The 25,354-nt window shown below is 40.8% G+C and overlaps 2 protein-coding genes across 3 annotated transcripts in view; both read left to right on the top strand.

The window, feature by feature from the left end:
* aass (aminoadipate-semialdehyde synthase) overlaps positions 1–21,438 on the top strand; it is a 38,854-nt gene extending 17,416 nt beyond the window's left edge. For both annotated transcript variants that reach the window (XM_084060508.1, XM_084060509.1), the window contains exons 14-24: positions 3,343–3,464; positions 4,181–4,310; positions 5,422–5,532; positions 6,614–6,722; positions 7,453–7,593; positions 8,667–8,834; positions 9,629–9,724; positions 10,782–10,897; positions 14,606–14,694; positions 15,742–15,918; positions 17,543–21,438. In XM_084060508.1, the coding sequence (XP_083916634.1) occupies positions 3,343–3,464; positions 4,181–4,310; positions 5,422–5,532; positions 6,614–6,722; positions 7,453–7,593; positions 8,667–8,834; positions 9,629–9,724; positions 10,782–10,897; positions 14,606–14,694; positions 15,742–15,918; positions 17,543–17,661 (1,378 nt within the window). In that variant the 3' untranslated portion in view covers positions 17,662–21,438. The remainder of the gene's footprint in view (positions 1–3,342; positions 3,465–4,180; positions 4,311–5,421; positions 5,533–6,613; positions 6,723–7,452; positions 7,594–8,666; positions 8,835–9,628; positions 9,725–10,781; positions 10,898–14,605; positions 14,695–15,741; positions 15,919–17,542) is intronic.
* fezf1 (FEZ family zinc finger 1) overlaps positions 1–25,354 on the top strand; it is a gene marked incomplete at both ends in the record, with an annotated part of 76,150 nt that overhangs the window by 29,438 nt on the left and 21,358 nt on the right. The window lies entirely within an intron of this gene.

Below are 25,354 nucleotides of genomic sequence, written 5' to 3'. Positions count from 1 at the left end.
GAGGCAATAGTCTGGCTGGCGAGACAACTTAAGCCTTAGCTGGGCAAGACCTGCACTCTTAGTTGTCTAGGCGGAAGTGGTTGAATTTGGTGGAAGTATACCGCCCAAGGAAATGACGTTGATGCTTTACAAGTCTGTTAACATTTTCCGTGAATGAAACGAGTGTTGTGATTGGTCAAAAATGATCGTTTCCGGGGGAAACGCGTACGACGGAATGCTGTCCCTATTAGACACTCGCTGGTGACCAGGCTCTTCTCTTCGCAGATGAGTGAGGATGGGATACGAGGCTACTTAAGCCGTAACCTCATTACCAGCCTTTTCTCATCTCAAGAGGAGAAAAGCCTGGTAAAGAATTATGGCAGAATGTGTCTTTAGGGGGCGGGACTTCCGTTGTATGAACTTCCACCGGAAGCTGTCTCTTTGTTTTTTTTTACCAATAGGTCCTATGCACAGCAGCCATATTGTAAGACATTCACAGGTGTTACCAATGATACTAATGAAGGCTCTGTTGGATTCTGGTCAGACGGAGTCAGGGTGCTGATATTGTGCATGTTGGCTCACTGGAAACACTCCCAAATGTCCCTTTACGGGTGTGTAACTCTGAGAGTGTACAAATGGAAACAAATGGACCATTTGGTTCCATTTGTACACTCTCAGAGTTATGGGGGTTGTGGAAAACTGAAATTCAAAAATATGAGAACTACTGTGCTACACTAAATGGAACAGAGCCTTCATTAGTATCACTGGTAACACCTGTGAAGGAAGCGATAGTATGGCTGCTGTGCATAGAGCCTATCACGACACGGCTTTCATATCCAGGGAATGTAAAACAGTCATACGATGATGAATTGCAGAAAGCCGATCTAGATTGCGCTATTTCTGAAAATTCTGTATTTTCTTTAATGCTATTTTTTACAATAATGCCCAAACTAGGGATGCCAGGGTTAACGTGCTTAAAGGCAGTGTACAACGTCTTTCCAGGTGCTTCCAGATGCCTGGGTATACATTTCTAACACCTTGTCATTGTTCCTGCACAGTGTTTTCGTGGTGTGCTGGGTGTGCCAACCTTCCTCTGCTCCTAACACCTTGCATGGCTAGCGTGCCACCACCCTAGCAGACGAAGGACTTTACCCTATTACTTAATGGGGTACATCTTTTATTATCACCATGTTTTAAAAGAAAAAAACAGCCTTTCACGCCTCCTCTGCATTTTGTTTTGTCTCCCCAATGACAATGCCATCTGTTGACCTTTTTGTTACCATTTTCTCCATTACCATTGATTTTACCATTGATTTTCATCAATATTCATTTCCCCGATTTTTCTTTTCCCACCTTCAGTGATTAATTTCATAACCATTCCTTCCTGGAATTCTGTTGATTTGTACAACATATCGCTAGGAAATTGATTCTTTCCAATCCTTCCGAAGTAATATTAATATGGCATATACTGTATAAAAAAAACGTCTTCAGCCTTGATTGTTCCTGCATAGATTGAATATTATAATATATACTAATATAGTTATGATAATATTTAGTCTGCTGATGCCCCTTGAGGCTTTGCTTTCGAGACGTTTGCATTTAAACAATGACGCTTAAGTCATTCTGAACAGTGCTGAGATAGATTCACTTGAACGGTTCCTAATCCTTATCCTTTTGACTGCGAACTGTACCCAATATGTACCCAATATCACTGCTCAGACTGCTCTTAAGAAGGATCAATTTTGGAACAAGGGTGTATAGTTGAACTGGAAGTGGCTTAAAATCCTCACGTTTTGAAAATCTCGCTCCGTGCCACGCTTTTGCTGTTATTTAGGCCACTTGTAAGGAATGAGTGTCATTTCTCCAGACACGCCATGACGCCTCACAATCTTAATCCCTTTGTTTGAGTTTGGCTCCTTAAGATATGAAAACTTGGGGGGTAGAAACCTTGCACAGTGGCCCTGTCACCATTTGAGGGGTTTTCTTAATTAAGCACGCAAGCCTTCCACGGCGGATAAACGGCTTGTCCGACCTCATGCCAGTCCTGTCGTGGCTTAACACATGTGTAGATAGTTGCGTCCAATTAGGCCGAGGTTCATGATTTACACCCAAATGAATGACTCCTTGGGGGATTTGTGAGGGAGGAGGGGGTTACTGGGGCATATTAAGTATGACCAAGCAAGCGGCCCGGTGTTAGAGGTCCTCTGGGGTGGGATTTATGTCATATTAAGGGTCTTACCGTCTTGGGATACTCTAGTCTAGAATGCAAATTCTGTTAGTTTGTTCTTACGAATCCAACCGCCTCAGTATGCCTCTAATTTGTATGAATTCATTTGTATATCCATTTCCCGATCATTATGATCTTGCATGGTATTTCTCACTGAAAGTAAATGAGTTATAATACTTTAAAAAAAATCTACCTATTTCATCAAATACTGAGAATATTCAAATTAGGGCTTCAAATATCGATCATTTATGTTCTTAGCAATTATTATATTTGTTATTTCTTTTTTATTAATCAGTTAATCAAATAGAACGTTTTTTGAAAGAATTATAATCAAGAAGCAGGTTTTGTTATACAAATATTTTAAGATTTTTTTAAGTAATAAAAAATCGGATTAACCACTTACGCCCTGATTTTCACCCTGTCGTACAACGGTGTCGAGTTGATTCATTATTTCCTTGGCATCCTCCCCTCCACTTCCTGCTTGTAAAACCAGTGTCCTGTGTTTGGTTCATGATCCATAATCATATATCACCCATGGTTTCTGTGATTGTACGTGTTCACTCTTTTGATCATTAATTGTACTTCATGTCTGAAATCAAGATGTGGCAAGTATATGACATTTAAAATCATAGAAGAATCCAAATTGATCTTAACCCATTCAATCCAGGAACGCATCTGTGTCATTTTAAGATTTCTTTGGCTATTCAAAAATAGCAGATATACAAGCTCATAACGCGGCACTGAGTGCCGCCCTATGAGCTTGTAGATCTGCTATTTGTTTATACAGTATTTGTCTAAAAATGACACAGATGCGTTCACGGTTTTAACGTGTTAAAATCATAGAAGAATCCTAATCGTCAACAATTGTAAAAATGTTATCTGTATATGGGTGAATGTTTGAATGTTGAATTTGTGTAAAGAACGTTATGTGAGTACATTTACGTTTCATTGTGTGACTGGGAAATGTAGCGATGAACTTTTTTGTATAATTCAAATTCAATTCAAAATTAATTAGCTTTATTGGCATGAGAAAACCTACGTTTACATTTCCAAAGCAAGTGTCAACAACACATAATAAAAAAACAATTTAATTCAGGAGTGGTTCCAACACTGTGTACATGCACTTGTCCTCTCAGGGAACAAGCTCAGATCATGAAGAAAAGTGGGATGAAGCGCGTCCTCCTCCTGGGTTCAGGATACGTGTCTGGCCCCGTCATCGAGTACCTGACCCGAGATGAAGGCACTCAGGTTACTGTTGGTGAGTCTCTTACTGCTGGATTCATGAAAATCAGTGGGGGAAAAAGTACTAAAAATGTTTACTTAAGTAAAAGTATCAATACTGCAATATAGAAATACTCTGTTACAAGTAAAAGTCCGGAATTCAAAATGTACTTGAGTAAAAGTACTAAATTATTGGCATCTAAATGTACTTAAAGTACCAAAAGCAAAAGTACTCATCATGCAGAATGTCCCATTTCAAGTTTTCAAATGTATAAACATCTTTTGAAAATAGCAGATCTACAAGATCTATAGCAGATCTACAAGCTCACAAGATCTATAGCAGATCTACAAGCTAAACGCATTGTGAGCTTGTAGATCTGCTATTTGCAAATGGCCGAAATGTATATATGACTGAAGTGATTAATGTATGTTTTGTAATAATACTCAAAATCTACAAAGTAACTAGTAACTAAAGTTTTCAAATAATTGTAGTGGAGTAAAAGTACAGTATTTGTCTTTGAGATGTAGTGGAGTAGAAGTAAAAGTATTGGAAATATTCAAGTAAAGTACAAATACCTCAGAATTGTACTTAACAATACAGTACAGTACTTCAGTACATGAACTTAGTTCATTTCCACCACTTTTTTTTTGGTGTATAATCCACGTGGGCGTTTTCTAAATGGTGATATTGTTGTGATTTTTTTTAACTGCCATTAAAGTATTCTATTCTATTGTAACTGTGTGTTTTTTCAGCGTCGGTGCTGTTGAACCAGGCGGAGGAGCTGGCGGCCACCTACCCCAACACCATCCCTGTGATGCTGGACGTCACCAGCCAGGAAGGACACCTGAGCTCTCTGATCAAAGACCATGACCTGGTCATCAGGTACAACACACTGGTTCCCAACCTTTTCAGGCTGTGACCCACCAAAAAGTATCATATTTGAACTGGGGACCCCCCCAAAAAGAATCATATTTGAACTGGGGACCCCCCATCCCACCTTGACAAGCACGTGGTATTGTAGGAGTTGTGGCATTACATTTAGTTTGACTTGGTTCAACGGTTAAATATTGTGAAAATAGCCGAACTACAAGCCCACAATGCAGTGCTACACGTGTAGATTGGCTAGCCTGGCACGGTCAGACTAATATCACTGTGTAGATATTAGTCTGGAATCTCTGTTTGGAACCTACATTTCCAAAGGGCTGATTTAACTCATTCAGTGCCATTAAAAAACATTATCTAGTAGCCACGGGGGCCAGAGATTTTTGAGTGTTTTCACTCACCTTTGAAAAATCATAGAATATTTTTCTTCACAGCTATCGACCCACCGATCACGGTAAAAGACGCAGCGGGGTCTCATACACTCGGAGAAAAATTCCATAGATATGGGCAGTTGAATGAGGTGTTTGGTTTTCCCCCACAGCAACAGAAAACAGAGAAAAATCGTTTTCTTCTTTTTCTTGGTTGGCTCACATGGTTTTGCTGCATAGCCTCCTTCGGCTCTGAGGCGTCTGTATCTCTCGGGCGCCATTTTAGAGGAGGGAAGCTTCCGCGTGTCTCACAGAAGGGGGCGTTCGGTAGGCCAATCAGAGGCAGGTGGGGGTGGGTCTTTTTTTTGATGGGCCAGTGGTCAACGTGCTGTGATTGGCCAGTAGTCACTTTGAGTGGCAGCGTGCCTCCTCTAAAATGGCGGCCGCGATACAGGTCGCTCCAACGAACTGCAGAGGCCAATGAGGTATCTAGATTTCTATATCTATGTTTTGCTGCCTCGTGCCTCTGAAGGACTCAGATGGTGATCGCTGGTTTGCGAACAGCGCCATCTGGTGGATAAACACTGAAAACACGTGAAACACGTCCATGGCACTGAATGAGAAAGAATGCCTCTGATGATAAACCCGCCCCACATTTGCATACTGGCCCCTGATTGGTGTTTGAAGAATCTCCAGGTTTCCAGTGGTTTTAACATCTGTTCTCTCCCTCTCTTACCTTTTAGCCTGCTGCCGTACGGCTTCCATCCACAAATAGCCAAGCACTGCATCAAGGCCAAGGTCAACATGGTGACCGCCAGCTACCTGAGCCCCGCCCTGCAGGAGCTGGAACACAGGTTAGCAAAGAGCCAGGACATCTATATTTACTATTTTACCATTTACAATGTAGGACATTTAGCAGATGCTCTTCATCCAGAGCGACTTACAGTAATCATCAGTAAACACTATACTATCAAAAAAAATCATAATCTGTACATTGAAACTATACACACTAACGCAGTGGTTCTCAACCGGTGGTCCGGGGACCACCAGTGGTCCTTGAGGGGGTTCCAGGTGGCCCCCAGCTAAATGATGGAGAGTTGGTAACCAAATGGAACTTTATTAGGTCTTTAACTCTTGAGAGTGTAAAATGAAACCAAATGGACACTTACGGGTCCATTTGGTTTCATTTTACTCTCTCAAGAGTTAAATTATTGTTAAACTTTATTACTTAAGTAAAGAAGTGTTATTTTGATCTATTTATCTCTCCTATGGTACCACATCAATACAGCATGGATGGAATTGTGGACAAAATCGTATCCAAAGACTACAGAATACTCTGAGTCTAAATCTCATCAAACGGTGGTTCCGTGGCTCAAATGCGGATGAAAAGGGTTGAAAACTACTGCACTATAGGATGCCAGGTCTACAAATGAATCTGGCGTCTGTCTAATTAACATGCCATCTAAATTTCATTTCAACCTTTGCATAAGAGTCCTTATGACAGTGAATGTGTTGAATGTATTATTGAAACGGGGCTGCAAGTAACTGTTGGATTTTCTAACCCAAAATGAAATTTCATTTTCTAAATCAAAATTGGTTATTTTATTCAAATTTATATATATTTTTTAAATACTCTATGACAGGGGTCTTCAACAGTGGGTCCGGGACCCACAGGGGGTCTTCAGAGTTACTACAGGGGGGCCGCAACATTTTTGTGTCTTTTTTGGCTTTTTTTTTACATTAACCACTTGAACCCTAGCATCCCTATTCTGAGGAGAACTTAATAAGCAAAAATAGCCGATCTACAAGCTCACAACGCCCTCACGCTGCGAGCAGAAATAACCAGTCCATTGAATGCATTACTGTATAGGCTCTTAAGTATGTCATGATGCATCCTAAGCGTGCGCTCGCTCGCTGCTTTGCTTTGCCTTCCAGCGCTGAGGAGGCGGGCATCACCATCGTGAACGAGATGGGCCTGGACCCTGGCATCGACCACATGTTGGCCATGGAGTGTATCGACCAAGCCAAGGCTGACGGCTGCACCGTGAGTGGAGAAACCATTATTGCAGCATACATACAGTATACTGTGTGTGTGTGAGAGAGAGAGAAACATGGGGTGGTCAGTCACTGTGTGCAAAGCGTTGATAATGATTGTTTGAGCATATGTTGACAGAGTGAGCAGTGTGTCTCCATATTGATCGCTGTGCAAACAGCCTGAGGCACCATGTGTGCCACGTTTGTTCATTTCCCCTCCTCATGCTGACGTCAGGAACAGCTCACCATCAGCTCATTGCTATGGAACTTAAAGGGGTTTAAACACTCACTCCCTCGATGTGTAATTCTTTTTTTGTGTTTGTCTAAATCTGATTACATTGGAGTGGATGGGCTGACTGTTTTTTTGTGACGTCATCATTTCCGCTTCTGTCGTTCTCTTGCAGTCAAGATCATTCATAGGATAGGTAAGAGCGCCCTCTAGCGAAATGTCAAATAAAGGAAGTATATTAACGTATTTTGTCAGGCATGTGTTGGATCTGAAAGGACGTAAATAAACGTCCTTGGCAGGCAATGTGTTAAGACTAGAGGGTTTAAGTGGTTAAGTTCCAGCGTTGATGTTGTACACGGTGAAGTGTTTATGCCTGTGTGTGTGTGTGTGTGTGTGTGTGTGTGTGTGTGTGTGTGTGTGTGTGTGTGTGTGTGTGTGTGTGTGTGTGTGTGTGTGTGTGTGTGTGTGTGTGTGTGTGTGTGTGTGTGTGTGTGTGTGTGTGTGAGAACAGGTGGAGTCCTACAGCTCGTTCTGTGGTGGTCTTCCTGCCCCAGAGTGTTCTGATAACCCCCTTCGCTACAAGTTCAGCTGGAGTCCATACGGAGTCCTTCTGAACACTGTCAGCCCCGCCGTCTTCCTCAAGGACAATGAGGTACTGTACTATGGACTCAAAACATGTGTGTGTGTGTGTGATGCTGAGTTCACACTGGAAGACGATGGTGTAAAGTAACAAAGTACATTTACTCAAGTACTGTACCTAAGTACAATTTTGAGGTATTCTTTATTTTACTTATTTTTTACTTAGTATTTCCAATTTTCAATACTTTTACTTCTACTCCACTACATCTCAGAGGCAAATATTGTACTTTTACTCCACTACAATTATTTGAAAACTTTGGTTACTAGTTACTTTGTAGATTTGTATTATTATAACAAAACAACCACTTCAGCCCTATATACATTTCGGCCATTTGAAAATAGCAGATCTACAAGCTTGTAGATCTGCTATTTTCAGAAGATTTCTTACACATTTTATACTTTTGAAAACTTGTGAAATGGGACATTCTGCATAATGAGTACTTTTGCTTTTGTACTTTAATTTAGGGTTGTCCGATATTGGCTTTTTTACCGATAACCGATATACCGATATTGTCCAACTCTTAATTACCGATACCGATATCAACCGATACCGATATATGCGGGGATTATTGTGATTAGGGTAAACTCAAATTTCATATCACACACACCATATACAGTAAGAACTCCTGTAACTTATTTATAAAGGAAAAAAAAAAAAATATATATATATTTTTTCAAAAACCGATACCGATATTTTCCCGATATCAATTTTTATGCTAATATCGGCCGATAATATCGGGAGGCCGATAATATCGGACATCCCTACTTTAATTATATTTTGATGCCAATACTTTTGTACTTTTACTTGTAACAGACCATTTCTACATTGCAGAATTGATACTTTTACTGAAGATTTTGTTTGTTTTACTTTTCACACCACTGTTTGTAGCTTTGTGTCTTAGCGTAGCTGAAGTTGAAACCAGCTCAACTTTTTTTTTGCTGTAGCTTTTGTAGCAGTTATAAAAGTTAAATGTATCATTGTATCTTCATGTCGCTGGCTTCCATTGAAGAAGAATGGTAGCCCGTGTCTTAGTAGCCGCCAGTGTGAACGCAGCATAATACTCCCCTGTGTCCGCTGTTCCACAGGTGGTGAGCATCCCAGCAGGGGGCGCTCTAATGGACTCCTCGGTAGCCATGGACTTCTTGCCTGGTTTCAACCTGGAGGGTTACCCCAACCGGGACAGCACCAAGTATGCAGAGCCCTACGGCATCCAGTCAGCACACACTCTGGTCCGAGGAACACTCCGCTTTAAGGTGTGCATATTTAAGCCATTAAGCCATTAAGACCTGAGGCCGATTCTACAAATGCCCGCTGTGCTAAATCAGTAGTTCTCAAACTTTTTGCCAAGGAACCCCTAAGATGATATGTATTTGGCCACGGACGCCCATCTGAAAATGTTTTGTGCCAGGGACCCTTTTTTTTTACTCTATGGTGTTTGTGATATGAAATGTAAGCTTAATCACAGTAAACATTATCATGTCATATTCAATGGCTCAATGTTTTAACTAACTCCAGTCACTTTCAGTTCTGCACAGCTGAGGTGTGTGTGACACTCGTTGACACTCGTTAATGTTACTTGCATCAAGGCAATTATGTTGTGTTGAGCAGATTCTCAACCGTTATTTCTCATAATATAATATAATATATAATATAATATATATTTATTTGTTTCCCTGGCACAAAAGGGGGAAATGATAACAAAACCAAATAAACAAATATCTGTATCAGTATTCGCTATCGCCAAATTGTTATTTTAAACATCGGTATTGGCCAAGAATTTCCATATCGGTGCATCCCTACTCAAAACCCACCTTTTCAGACTCGCATTCCCTACCTAATCCCCCTTTAAATTTTTACCTTTACTTTAGTTTTTAACTTTTTAATCATGTTTTTTCCTACTAAAGTGCTTTTTTATTTTGCTTCTGTTTTGTAAAGTGACTTTGAGTACTCAGAAAGGCGCTATATAAATTGTATGTATTATTATTATTAGTAGTAGTATTATTAGTATTATGTAATCAAACATTTGATTCATTATGTTCTTCCACAGGGCTACACCAGCGCCATCAGTGGGTTAATCAAACTGGGCCTCATCAACACGGACCCCAGCCCCATGCTGGGACACACCTCAGCTCCTGTCACCTGGGTAAGGACTGAACATCCACTGGTTTTATAAGGCTTTTCCCATACATACTGTAGCCCCGCCCTCTACTCTAATGGACTCTCCTCAGTTTACTTTGGTCCCCCCCCCCCCCCCCCCCAGCTGAAAACACAAGGCATTAGACACCTCCGCTATCGCGTCGGGACCTAATCACCCTGTCGGGGTTTATTTCTCAATAATGACCCGCTCCCAGGGATCATCGCCATGCTGGCACGTAGTTGACATTTTTGGTCAAAATTCTGTTTTTGCCATGGACTTACAAAATGTGTAGACAAACACATAAAGAGCTAGCCCTAAATGACCATTTACAGGTCTGTAACTCTGAGAGTGTACATTTGTACACTCTCAGAGTAATGGGGGGTCCTTGAAAATAAAACATATGAGAACCACTGTCCTAGTGGACTCCTTAGTGCAGGGGTCTTCAACAGGGGGTCCGGGACCCCCAGGGGGTCCTCAGAGCTACTACAGGGGGTCCGCCAAATCTTTGTGTGATAGGATTTAGTTTTTTTTACATTAACCACTTGAACCCTAGAATTCCTTTTCTGAGGGGAACATTAGCCGAAAATAGCAGATCTACAAGCTCTCAACGCCTCGCGCTGCGAGGCGTTGAGAGCTTGTAGATCGGCTATTTTTGGCAAAGAGGCTATAGGTGTAGAGGGAAAAAAGAGCAGACTAAGAAAAAAAAAACTTTAATCTGAAACACAATTTCATACAATACAGAGTAGGGGGTCCCTGCTTCATCTCTCTCTCAGCTAGGGGGTACTTGGCCTGAAAACGTTGAAGACCCCTGCCTTAGTGTCATAGTAAATCAGTGTCATACATACAGTATTATGAAGAAGACCTGGAGACTGACATACAGTAATTGGGTCTTATGATCAAAATAAGAACATTATAATGAAATGTCATGTAAAAAACAAAATCTAAAATTTGCCAAGGACAAGTCTTGCCACGGACACATTTGTCCGTGTACGGACATATTGATGACCCCCATTGATTATCCCTTGCATAATGCACTGACCCCACTGTGCTCCTCATGCTACAGAAAGGCCTGCTGTCTAAGCAGATGGGCCTGTCCTCCTCCACCTCCACCGAGGCCTTTGAGGAGGCCGTCTATGAACACATTGGACGGGACGACTTCAAGATGGACACCCTGAGATGGTAAAGTTCTCCGTCTCACCTTTTCTTGTGCGCGCTCTGGAGCATTTAACCCATTAAGACCGGGAACGCATCTGTGTCATTTTTAGATTTATTTGGCTATTTTTTGAAAAATCCTGAAAATGTGTGCGAATCTTTTGAACATATATTTTGTAAGCGAACATTTGTAAAATATGTTGTTCCAGGGACCTCCAGAAGCAAAGATTTGAGTTACGAATGTTTGCTTTAAAAATAAATATATATTCAAAGTTTTGCAAAATAAATCACGCTTTTACAAAAATAGCAGATCTACAAGCTCGTAGCGTGGCACTGGGTGCCCGCTACGGCGGGGGGGGGTGTGTGTATCTATAAGCCCAGCTTGTACATCTGCTATTTTTGAATTTGTTTTGAAAAAAAACGAAAATGTTTTTGAATAGTTTAGATTTTTTTCTTTTTTTACATAAATCTTCTCTTCTGGGGGTCCCTGGCACAGAAGCTTTTTCAGATGGGGGTCCACGGTCAAATACATATCAATTTGGGGGTCCCTGGCACAAAAAAGTTTGAGAACCACTGATTTATACAACATGTTATTGCTATGAATACCTACTGTAGGTGTGCCTTGAGACAAGATGAATATTCCAAGTTATAAAACCACCTACTGTATGTGGCTGGTTTTCACAGACCTCACAGACCACCTCGCAAATCCCAAGGTTGAGCCAGTGTGCTTGATTAACCCATTAATATAAGACCGGGAACGTATCTGTGTCATTTGTTTTCTTCTTGAAAAAAGCTGAATACCTCAAAATAAATGCTGTTGTTGTAGAATATATTCTGTTAGCCTTATTTGTTCCGTTAACCTCTTAACTTTGTTCATTTACAATTATTGTCTTTTACTGCATGTTCATTTATATTGTGGGATTTTTATTTACTCTGCTCAGATCACAGGAAAATGATTAAATGTGCTTGAAACTTGAAAACAACTGTTCCCATTGATTAAAATGTTCAGTTGAGTTCAGCCCAGCCGTATCATTAATAACTGAGTAGAAGTGTGATATCGTTGGTGTCGTGTGGAAACCACGTACGTCCCAAAACCATTCCTTTTTTTTATAATTATTTTGAAAACATTAGAAAATTGTAAAATTAGCCGATCTACAAGCTCATTGTGAGCTTGTAGATGATGAAGTAGGGCATTCGTCTACGAAAAGACTTTTACAAAGTTGAAATATGGAGATAAAAGATTCACGTCCGACGGCAACGATATTCAAGTGCTTGTTCCCATGACCAGTAATCTGTTGAGACTTCATTTATTTAGCATAAAGGACTTTTTGCTCTTCCTCATGGACCTACCTGTGGATTATACCAGTGACAGATATATGTGGACTATTTAGTCGAACTTTACACGCACTGACACTCTGCACCTTAACCCATTAACACATTGACTGCCATCGGCTAATCTCAGAACGTCCATCGTAGTGCCAAGCAATTTCTTACCTTTTTTGTTTTTTTGATTCCGTCATAGGCCCCGCTAAATCCGTTTAAAATCCGCGTTCATTTGGTTCGACACAAACACGGGACCCGACCGAACAAAACGCTGAAAACCGTGCGGCGATCCGACACTGCATTCTGGAGAACGAGAGGAAAACGCTAAAATGGTGGATGCGGTGAGAAAAACAACAAGCCAGAGATAATGGCGTCCAAAGTTGACCGCTAGACAGGAAACGGAGGCGGGAGAAAAACCGGAAACAGTATTATTTCGTTTCCGGTCCGCCCACTTCGAGACCGGAAGTGCAAAAAAAATCCGGAATCTGCACCTGCACGATTTAACATGGGAAAACTACGGGACTACGGGCTACGGGAACGGCAGTTAACGGTTGGATTTAACGGCCCGTAGGACTACGGGCCTGGCAGTGGATGTGTTAAGACCGGGAACGCATCTGTGTCATTTTAAGATTTCTTTGGCTATTCAAAAATAGCAGATCTACAAGCTCATGAGCTTGCAAATCTTTGAATATGTTTTTAAAAGCGAACATTTGTAACTCGAATGTTTTGTTCCAGGAACCCCCAGAAGCAAAGATTTGAGTTACAGATGTTCGCTTTAAAAAATATCCACAAGTTTCCTAGGGAATTATATATCTCTTCCTGTCGATTTGATCTATAAGGGATCAAATCTACTCTAACAAAAAAAAAAGTTATTTGCACAAAAAAACACTGTTTAAGTTGATTCTAGTGCTGTCCTCTATGGGCTGAAAAAGTCGGACAAATTCGGTGTATTTTGTCAATCAGTCTTGGCCATCAAGGGAGCACTCGTTTGAGCACTTATTTCAAAAAAATATTGAAAATGCATGATCTGCAAGCTTCACATCAGAGTGTTCTTTAATTAACAATGTAATCTTCTGACAAGACTAAACCAAACTCTGGTGCTCTGGTCCAAACAATACTTCTCTACCTAGATGGATGGATGGAGTGTACTTCGTGTTTTAAATGCAATAATGAAAATGTGTGAAATGGCATGATGTGAAGTGCGCGTTCACTTTTAAATCAAATTTTAGAAGTGTCTTTCTAGGTCACGGCTCTGTTGAATCTTGAATGATTATTTTGAGCTGCCGAGCATTGAAAAGAAAGGCAGCATTGCTGCTGGCCTTGGAAGTGTTGAATTACTGAAGCTGTGAAAAGCAAAATGGAAACATTCCATTTGCCCCCCGCTAAAAAAAAGTAGAAAAGGCGCACGATTTGAACCTAAATTCAATAAGTCATTGTTCATCTATTCAACTCGGTCATAAAAAAGTGATTAACCCATTCAATCCGGGAACGCGTCTGTGTCATTTTCGATTTTTAGCTATAGCCTATAACCATTATTTTATACTTAGGCTATTCAAAAATAGCAGATATACAAGCTCATAGCGCGGCACCGAGTGCCGCGCTATGAGCTTGTTGGTCTGCTATTTATTCTTTTTATCGTGAACATTTCTGCAAATCTTTGAATACATATATATTTTTAAACAACATTTTTAACTCAAATCTTTGCTTCTTAGGGTCCCTGGAACAAAACCTTTTCATGTCAAGGACCCCCAAAATGATATGTATTTGGCCGCGGAACCCCCCATCGCAAAATATTTTGTTCCAGGAGCAACGATTTGAGTTATAAATGTTCTCGTTAAAAAAAGAAATGGCCTATATTCAAGAGTTGCACACATTTTCACGATTTTTCAAAAGTAGCTACAGAGCTATGAGCTTGTATACCTGCTATTTGTATTCCTGCTATTTTTGAATAGCCAAAGTATAAAATAATGGTTCAAGCGGTCACACAGATGCGTTCCCGGTTTTAACGGGTTAAAGGCAACTGCTCATCTCTTTAGAAATACCCAAGGATTTGTGAGGTGCTGCCAAGATACAGTGATGATGATAAAGATTTCTTTTGAATGTTTTTTAACCCATTAAGACCTGAGGACGCTTCTAAACATTTTTTCAATCCCAACAGTTTTTCGGAAAAAAATGTAAAAAAAAAACATTTTCACGATTTAAAAAAAAAATAGCAGATCTACAAGCTCATAGCGCGGCACTCGGTGCCGCGCTATGAGCTTGTATATCTGCTATTTTTGAATAGCCAAAGCAATCTAAAGTGACACAGATGCGTTCCAGGTCTCGATGGGTTAAAAAACATGGGTTTGTGAAGGTTTCTGTACTTTTGGAAGGCAAAAAGTGACCTTCTTGTTTGTACTTGTTTCTGTTCAGGTTTGGGATGCTGGGTGATGACACGGTACCGCATGCAGAGACCATCCTGGCTGCTCTGGCAAAACACCTGGAAGGCATGCTCTCCTTTGGTAAGTTTTACGCAGTCTGCTGAAAAAGAAACCTTCAATAAAGCCCGACAATTAAGCCCGAGTTTTGGACATGAGGTTTCAACCTGAGACAATATACGTGTTTGCTTGTTCATTGTATAATTCAAGCAAAATTTTCTTTTTATATATTGCAGTTTAATACATACACTATTACATTTTGTCTATCTTATCAAAGTCATATTTAAGTTAACCCATTAAGGGCATAGTTCACACCCAAAATGACTTTTTTTCTATCGATTAGTCACCCCATGTATATTTTTTATTTTTTTGTCGCATTCCTAAGCCAATAAGTTGATGACCAGTGGACCGGTAGGAGACACAAAGAGTCTCCTTTGTGTCAGCAACCGGAACCGCTGCCTACCGCTGGTCATCAAATTATTGGCTTAGGAATGCAACAAAAACAAAGAAATATCCATGAATTCATGTCTCCGTGTAAGTCATTTTTGGGGTGAACTATCCCTTTAAGTCCTGAGGCCGATTCCACAAAGGGCTTCTAAATCAGTAGTTCTTCTCGCACTTTCAAGATTGTTCAAAAATGTCCATAAATAGCAGATGTGCAAGCAAGTGATGCGCTGTGAGCTTATATATCTGCTATTTGTGAATAGCCAACGCAAAAATAAACGTGCTGCTTACTGATGAAACTATTTGTAAACATATGTTTGACAATCATGTCATGAAACCACGCCCACTCTGACCTTTTAACCCATTCAATCCGGGAACGCATTTGTCAGTTTTTTTATTTATTTTTTAACTCTTAGGATTTACAGTAGAAGACATTTATTGAATCCCCAGAAGCAAAGATTTGAGTTACAAATGTGCACGATTTTTCCAAAAAATAGTAGATCTACAAGCTCATGGCGCGGCACCGAGTGCCGCGCCATGAGCTTGTAGATCTGCTATTTTTCGAATAGCCCAAAGAAATCTTTTTAAAATATCACAGAGGCGTTCCCGGTCTTAAAGGGTTAATACCATGTGACCTCTCCATTCATCACAACCTGTCACAACATGTCGTCCAACACCTTCCTCCAGATAAAGGCGAGAGAGACATGATCATAATGCGGAACGACGTGGGCCTCCGCCACCCGACCGGCGAGCTGGAGACCAAACACATCAGCCTGGTGGTCTACGGAGACCCCAACGGCTACTCCGCCATGGCCAAGACCGTCGGCTACCCTGCAGCCATTGCGGCACGCATGGTGCTCGATGGTCAGTGGTGTCGCTCGGGGGGGGGGGGAAATGAGAAGAATGCCATGTTGCATGTAGATTTGTCGTTTCTGTTGTTTTTTTTACTCGGAGCATGATAAAGCCATTTGTGAACTTTTTGCCAATCAAGTAAGATACAGTATGTGTGTGTGTGTGTGTGTGTGGGTTAGAGTTCACAAATTCTGCCCGAACCCGACCCTACCTGACCAGAGGTTTTCGGGCCAGGACAATAATTAGACCCTCCAGAAAAACACGGGGAAAAAAATCCTTGATTATGCGGGCTAAAACTCTTGATTATGCGGGCTAAAATCCTTGATTTTGCGATGAAATATGCGGGGGGGGGGGGGTTGCAATTTAATGTGGTGAAATTGCGGTGAAATTGCGGGAAGTTGCGAAATATGCGGAATGTTGTGAAATATGCGAAATATTGAAATATGCGAAAAGTTGCGAAAAATGCAAAATATGTGAAAAGTTGCAAAATATGCGGAAATATGCGATGCGAAGTGCATATTATGCGACGCGATGTGCATATTATGCGATGCAGCCTTTTTGAAAAAAACATGACCCCTGCATAATTATGCGCCATTTTGCTGATTATGCGGTAAATTATGCGATCGCATAATCGCATTTTTCTCGAGGGTCTAAATAATATATCCTCCTATAATTTGACAAACCTCTGTCGTCATGGTGTCATGGTGTCCATGGTGAGGCCAACATTGGTTCTGCCCGGTTCTCCTCAGTGGCTAGAGCAATTGATCTGAATTTTGCACACCAGCCATTGACCATTACCATGTGCACCTACTGTAACAGCGAAGGCCGTTTTTTTCGATTTCACCAAGTCTCTGCTGTTTATTGGCGTTTTTATGTAAAAGAACGCTGGGTCGCGACGCGTGCCCCGGGGGGGCGCTGGGTTGCGACGGGACGCGTGCCCCGCGGCGGGGGGGGGGGCTGGGTCGCGACGGGACGCGTGTGGGGGGGTGCTGGGAGGCGCATGTCCCCCCACGGGTATGGACTACTGCTAATTAGTCGAGTCGAGCCAAGCCTCGGGTGCCCCATCAAAAGGTGTTTATCACCCCAGCCACAGCCTGTTCAAACCTCTGCTGCGCCCTCGACCTGGCAAGCGATGCTGGAGTATCAAGAGCCATACATAAGGCAGGGTTTTTATCTAGCAGCTGTCAGGCTGCTGAACAACAAAACTTATGTTGCTATATATATATATATATACAGTATATATCAGTGGTTATCAAACTTTTTCATGTCAAGGACCACCCAAAATGATATGTATTTAGCCGCGGACCCCCATTTCAAAATATTTAGTTCCAGGGACCCCCACAAGAAGCAAAGATTTGAGTAAAAAAATTATATATATATATATATATTCAAAGATTAGCGCACATTTTTTAATAGCCAAATAAATCTAAAATGACGCAGATGCGTTCCCGGATTGAATGGGTTAAATGTCATGATACGGATTTTTAACATGCTTTTTTCAGTCCTTTTGTTCTCTTGTTTATTTTCCATTCTTTTACTTCTAATTCCCTTTTTACCCCTTGAACTGCAAACGTGAAAGCCTGCATACGCAAGAGTTTCACCCTCAACAAAACTCTTCTGTTCACACTTTTCACAGGGGAGATCACTACGAAGGGCCTGGTGGTTCCCATGACGAAGGACATTTACGGACCAGCTCTGAAGAGGCTGAAGGAGGAGGGCCTCCGCATCATCTCCAAGAGCACCCTACACGAGTAAACCATGAGCACCCTGCAGGAGTAAACCTATGTACTATCTCAACCTTTTTAACTCATTTAGACCTGGAAAGTATCAGTGTCATTTTAGACTTAATTTGGCTATTCAAAAATAGCAGATATACGAGCTCATAGCGCGGCACCGAGTGCCACGCTATGAGCTTGTAGATCTGCTATTTTTGAAAAATCGTTAAAATGTGTGCAAAATCTTTGATTATGTATTTTTTGAAGCGAACATTTGTGAAATATTTTTCACAAATCACCAGAACCTCCAGAAGCAAAGATTTGAGTTAAAAATGTTGTTTAAAAAGAAAAAAGTATTCAAAGATTTGCACAAAAATGTTCAAGATTTTTTTTTAAATAGCAGATCTACAAGCTTGTAGCGCTGCACTTGGTGCCGTGCTATGAGCTTGTATATCTGCTATTTTTGAATAGCCAAAAGTATGAAGTAATGGTTATAGCTAAAAAAAAATCTAAAATGATTGGTCTTAATGGGTTAAACTGTGAAATATATCCTTTCTGTCGCATGTTTGGCTCATCGCTTTGCCAATCTGCCAATTACTTGAAATGTAACGTGATGGAGGCTAGTAAATACACTGGCATTTAAAAGTCATTTTTGTTTGCTTTAATTTCAGTTCTGTTTTGTTTTGGGCCGTTGTTTTTTTTCTCGTAATTGTTTACATCATGGCGGTCAGCAATGATAAATCGGTGTAGAGGAGCTACACAAACAAGTTGCTTTTTTGTTCCATCAAGTATGATGTTCACATGGGGAATGACCTCTCTGTTCCGTCAACGTAGAGGGAATGACATTTAAAACACAGTTACTACTTCAAATTGAAAAAATAGCAAAAGTAGCAGATCTACAAGCTCGAAACGTGTCGCTACTTTTGATGCTTTTTGTGTTACGCTGTAGTGTAATCAAGTAGGGCATTAATTCACGAAAAAAGCACAAAAAGTTAAAATATGGAGATAGAGAGATTTTGATATAGATTTTCATCTCTAGGACCCCAATCTACACCTAATGTTAATTTAACATTTCATTTGATTTAATTTTATAGAGTGTACACATTCTGTACACCCTCTGAGTTACAGACCGGGTTAAGGGTCCACATTTGGACCCCTGGTGGGCCCCCGGACCCCACATTGAGAAACAGTGAGTTTAAAATACGCCTTCTCAACACAGTTACACTGAGGGCCCCGACACACTGAGAGCGTGTCAGGGCCCGTCACCATGTTGTTTACAATGGCCACACCGGACAAGGCATCAATGGATGCCAAAGTTCTCAAATTCTGCCCGAACCCGACTTTACCCGACCCGACGTTTTCGGGCCGGGCCCAAAATGGATGCTAAATTAGTCGGGCAGAGCCGTGCCTCCGGTTCCGTGAAAAAAAAAAGAAGAAAAAAAATAAATGCATTTCAATTGCCCCGAGCGGCCAAACGGTAATGCCGACAGAAATGGCAGTGGATGCGTTGGATGCAGATCAAAGTGAACTTTACTCAGGTATCTAGTTTGTTGCCATCCGACCTTCCTAGCCTGTGTTATAAAAAAAAATGGCGAAAATGGCCACTCAACACAAGATATTTTTGGCCATTATCTCTGGTCCAATCTGCTCAGTTCAAAGCTTGTTAGATGCGTGACTTTGAGGACATGAAGCACTTAATGACTTTTCGGGTTTTTCAGGTTTTCGGGACTAAAATTATGGAAACTTTTCGGGACGGCCCAGTTAGGGCTTGAGTTACTGTTGACGACGTGGGGCAATGATGACCACCAAAACACAATGTGCACAGTATATTGCATCATCAAGGCATTGACATGTTCAAACATGTATTGCCGTTCGTAAGGTTTGACCCTTGACTCTTTTGAGAAGCAATGAAATAGACCACGGTCTGCACAATATCGTGACAAATTAGAGGTTTGTCTGTGGAACTGCAGTAGTCCGGCCGGCGGTCTTCCTTTGCTATGTACTGTACTTAGCTGGTGACGGCAGTGCTTCAAAACTGCAAAAATAAGGATGAGGAGAACGACATACAACAGCACCCCTGTTACAAGTTCAAGTTCAAGAGCTCAGCATTGCCAGTGCAGTGGCGGAACAGAGAGAGTGAGAAAGACAGAGAGCGAAGGGAACGACGGAGGTACATAATAATGTAACATACTGCAGCAGTCCCAGCCTGCGTTTATGTGTGTGTTTCGGTACGTCTCACGTTTCATTCGGGTTAGGGTTTCGGTGCGGTTCAGATTATTAATAATTGCATTATAGAAAGGCTTTGACGCTTTTCTCCTACCTTCAATGTGAACAAGTGGCCTAGCTTGACGCACGCCATTGGCGTGAGTGCGGTTGATGTTTTCTATTTGTCATCTTAACTGTTAATTTAGACCTGAATATGGGCTCATTGTCTGTGAGCAGGCGTGAGCATTGTTCTGTATTAATCAGTGGGCACTACTTGTGGAAACTAAGTTGGATGCAGAAAGCTTTTAAAACTTCTGCACGTTTTAAAGATAAATGGGCAACAGCCACATAGAGTAAACAACTAAGCATCTTAGCAGCAGTGCACAGAAGTATCCTGTGGACTAAAGGAAATGTTAAGATAAATATATGTTTATTGTCATTGCATTCAAAATACAGTGACAAAACATGCACCTTTTTCAGTAACCATGACAGATGTTTAACCGTCTACTTTAACTTGGCTCATGCTGTATGTCCAGCAACTAACTATTGCCCAGTCTTTGGGCATTCAAATAGTGTTCAGAAGTTGATAAAAGTGTATTTTTACATGAAAAGACCATCCACTAATATTTTTTGTCATCTTGCAAATATTTATTTTGGTGTGTGGCGTATGGTCAATCATATTCTAATCTTTGTAAAAAAAAACGCTTTAAGTCTGCAAATATCTCAGATGTTATTTTTACACATGGTAGATGTATTTTTAGACCCTTCTAAATCTTTTGATGTTTGATGTTTTGGATTTGTACTCAGTTGAGATATGACACGATGACTGTTGCAAACTGTTGCAAACTGTTGGCTTTAACTTGGAAGGATTTCTTCAAGCATAACAAACAAATCTTCCATTAAGCAGTCTAGTGTGTGAAGTTTACTGAAATGATCAGTGCACTAAACATCACTCAATTCTGCATTCATTGATTACTTGCCTGAATAGGCCTTTTAACCTGTACAAAAAGAACGGTTAGTTCTGTAACCATCAGACATGGAAAGATCCTCAGTCTAAAGAGGAAACTTTAACCTGAGGTCAATCATTTAAAGGTTGTTCAAGTGATATGTTTTGGTAAAGCAAAACTTTTTTTTCGTGCGTGTGTGTGTATGTGTGTAAAAAGGTTAAAGCTCTATAATCAGATAGTAATCATTGCTATATTGTGTTTTTTCAATAATAGTCTGTTCATTTCTTTGTGTCATCGCTTCCAATTTCACTTGTTTAATCTGTATCACTTCTCTCTCCTGATTTGATCAAATTGGTATCCCGACCTGAAAATGCATTTCCTGTTTACTAAAGAACCAGAGAAACAAGGGAGGGATTCCCCTTTCACTGAACAAACACTCTATAGAATATAGAGCTATTTAACACTTATTTAACAGAAAATATCACTGTTATCACCTTACGGTACGAAGCCAAAGCATTAGTGTTGGTAACTGATGTCCTCCATATAAACTGTACAGTGTATGTATTTGAATGTGCAATGTATACTGCGTTCTTCTCTGTTAAACTGTACTCCTTGCACACCATTTTGTATTTCATATCAAAATTAAAAGTGGTTTTGGCTGGAAATCGGGTGTGTAAACGTTGAATCTTGAAATATAAAATCTTCCGAGGTCCAGCGATACAAAGGTATATCTGCATTTACAGCTTAAATCACAGTGCCTCAGTGTAGTTGCTCTAAGTCAGGGCTCCTCAATGTTTTTTTCAGGACAAGGACTACTTAGCTGAGAGAGAGATGAAGCAGGGACCCCCCCCATGTGTATTTTCAGACAGTTAACCACTTAAACCCTCAAAACTTGTACTTGGTCTGCTCTTTTCCCCCCCCTACACCAAACCTCTTTGCCGAAAATAGCTGATCTACAAGCCTGTGAGCTTGTAGATCTGCTATTTTCGGCTAATGTTCCCCTCAGAATAGGGATGCTATAGGGTTCAAGTGGTTAATGTAAAACGAGAAAGAAAAAAGGTTCCTGTCACACAATGGTTTGGCGGCCCCCCTGTAGTAACTCTGAGCACCCCCTAGGGGTCCCGGACCCCTGTTGAAGACCCCTGCTCTTAAGTATTTATTTCAGCTGACTTGAAACATTTTGAGCCGAGTACGTTCACAATTGATGTTATTTATATATTAATACCAGAGTATATACATTTTATTTAACTTATAAATGTACAAGAGAAAAGAACATTGTAGAACTTAAATATAACTATCTTTTTTTTTCTTCTCTACTGTAGGTATTATCAGTGGTGGAAGAAGTACTCAGATATTTTACTTAACTAAAAGTAGCAATACCACAATATAAATATACTCTGTACAGCCTTTTGTTCAAAATGTTACCTGAGTAAAAATACAAAAGCTTTGGCATCAAAATATACTTAAAGTACCAAAAGCTAAAGTACTAAAATGTTTGAAAATAGCAGATCTACAAGCTCACAACTTGTGAGCTTGTAGATCGGCTGCCTATTTTCAAATAGGTTATGTAACAAATAGGGCTGAAGTGGTTAATGTATGTTTTATAATATAATTATATTATATCTGCAAAGTGAGTAAATGTACTTAGTTACTTTACACCACTGGGTATTATGAAGGCAAGTTGTTTGTGCCTGATGCCAGCTCCTTATGAAAAAGACAATCAGTGTTTTGCTTCCGCTCAATAAGGAGCCATCCATGCAAACTAGGCCACCAAGCAGGGGGTAATTGGGCGTGTAATTATGAAAAGTCAAAAATGCAAATTAAGTCATGAATACAGTCGCTAACTCGCTGGTCAAGACTCTATGTCTGGACCCTTGACCTATTTTCCACCCTACAAAAAGGTGCATTTCTTTTAGGGTCTTAGACTGGATTAGCACATGTGAAATGAATTGGAATAACCAGTTCTTAGAAAGGATTATATCATGATTCATGGTGACTCCCTAGAGTTGCCTCTTCCTCCCCTCTGTTGTCTTCTGAAATGACTCGAGACAGATTTTCCCTTTGTCTTATGACGGAAGTCTGTGCTTCACGGCTTTCTAGTGTTCTACAGTGTATGTAAGCACTTTGAAATGTGCTATATGCTATACAAATACACTTGCCTTGCCTAAAGACAGATTGAAAGACTTTCAGTGTGAACCAAATCTTAGTATAATATCAGTCGTGTTGAGCAGAGCTGCCAACTCGTGATACTGACCATGATACTCTTACTGACCATGATACTGACCATGATACTCTTACTGACCATGATACTGACCATGATACTCTTACTGACCATGATCTCTTACTGACTTGATACTGACCATGATACTCTTACTGACCATGATACTGACCATGATACTCTTACTGACCATGATCTCTTACTGACTTGATACTGACCACGATACTCTTACTGACCATGATACTGACCATGATACTCTTACTGACCATGATACTGACCATGATACTCTTACTGACCATGATACTGACCATGATACTCTTACTGACCATGATCTCTTACTGACTTGATACTGACCATGATACTCTTACTGACATGATACTGACCATGATACTCTTACTGACATGATACTGACCATGATACTCTTACTGACATGATACTGACCATGATACTCTTACTGACATGATACTGACCATGATACTCTTACTGATATGATACTGACCATGATACTCTTACTGACATGATACTGACTGTTACGACCCGGCCTAGGGGAGCCTATGGTCGCAACACATAATGGACCAAAACACACAGGAAAATACATAATACTTTGTGGGGGTATCCCCCTCATTGGTGTGTTTGTGAATGAGTGGTGAGGAGTGAGTGATTTGTATACCAGCTGGAGTGAATGGTGACTGAGTGAGTGGTGGCTGAGTGTCTGGCTGATTAATAGGTGGAGCCTGCTGATGATTGGCTCCTGTGACCAGTCTGGAGACTATAAAGATGGCTGTCCCCAGTCACTCAGATGTCTTCCTTCTTGCCAGCCTTCAACCACACCAGTCCTTTGTGTCTGTGGTTGCCAGTGTGTTATGTGTTCAGCCTGGGTAAAGTAGGGGTGGGTGGCCTTTGTGTTTATGTGAATGGTGACTCACTCAGTCACCATTCACTCCAGCTGGTATACAAATCACTCACTCCTCACTCCTCACCACTCATTCACAAACACACCAATGAGGGGGAAAACACACAGGAAAATACTCCTCTACAAAGTACTACCAATCAACTCTAAATTGCCTGAAACGTACTCCTAACAGGTTTTTGGGGGGACGATTTTGGCCTCCACACTTAGTGATTTTTTCGGATTTAACTTTCGTTTCGGTGGTGACCAACTTTCGTTTCGGTAGTTTGATTACAAAATGTAAGTTGTGTAAAAAATAATCTGACTATACTAAGTTGTTATTTGTTTGTTTAAGTCAGGCTATACTCTACTCAGAGTCATAAGTTTACAAAATGTATTAAAGTACAGTGAACGTCTGTGCGGTTTGTCTTCATCACTGAAAATAACGTACATGTAAACTGCTGTCATGTGCAGTTGGGGTGAAGAAACACAACCATTTCACTCCTAATAATACCTATTTGATTTGACATCCTGACTTGCTGCTGTAGCTGAGGCTTGAACCTGTTACCTGCGGCTCACTAGTCAGTGACTCTATCCATTCACCTACAGCTGTTTCCTTGGAATCTGTGGTTCTGAAACGTTTTGTTGTCAACCCCCCAAATTGACATGTATTTGGGCAGTGGACCCCAATGTGAAAAGATGTAGTGTCAGGGCCCCCCATGAAAAAGATTTATATTTATGCTGTAACACATTTTTTTAAAGTTATTTGTCTTGTTTGTTGTTCAAGTCAAACCACCAGGAAGGCTGTACTTGTCAGCCATCTGTTAGCTCAATGGGTTGAGACGCAGTATTCATGATCCAGAGGCCATGAGTTCAAATCCCATTGATGTCTTTCCTATGATTCTTTCCTTTGCAGACTGGCTTCCAGAAGATCAACTGAAAACTACCAGGAAGGCTATATTTGTCATCCAACTGTTAGCTCAATGGGTTGAGACGCAGTATACATGATCCAGAGGCCATGAGTTCAAATCCCGTTGATGTCTTTCCTATGATTCTTTCCTTTGCAGACTGGCTTCCAGAAGATCAACTGAAAACTACCAGGATGGCTGTACTTGTCAGCCATCTGTTAGCTCAATGGGTTGAGACGCAGAATTCATGATCCAGAGGCCATGAGTTCAAATCCCATTGATGTCTTTCCTATGATTCTTTCCTTTGCAGACTGGCTTCCAGAAGATCAACTGAAAACTACCAGGAAGGCTGTACTTGTCAGCCATCTGTTAGCTCAATGGGTTGAGACGCAGTATACATGATCCAGAGGCCATGAGTTCAAATCCCCTTGATGTCTTTCCTATGATTCTTTCCTTTGCAGACTGGCTTCCAGAAGATCAACTGAAAACTACCAGGATGGCTGTACTTGTCAGCCATCTGTTAGCTCAATGGGTTGAGACGCAGTATTCATGATCCAGAGGCCATG

Source organism: Gymnoscopelus microlampas, assembly GCF_963454915.1.
Source record: "Gymnoscopelus microlampas genome assembly, chromosome: 6".
NCBI classification, from domain to species: Eukaryota; Metazoa; Chordata; class Actinopteri; order Myctophiformes; family Myctophidae; genus Gymnoscopelus; species Gymnoscopelus microlampas.
The sequence above is the reverse complement of the archived record's forward strand: the minus strand, read 5'-3'. Positions and strand labels throughout refer to the sequence as shown.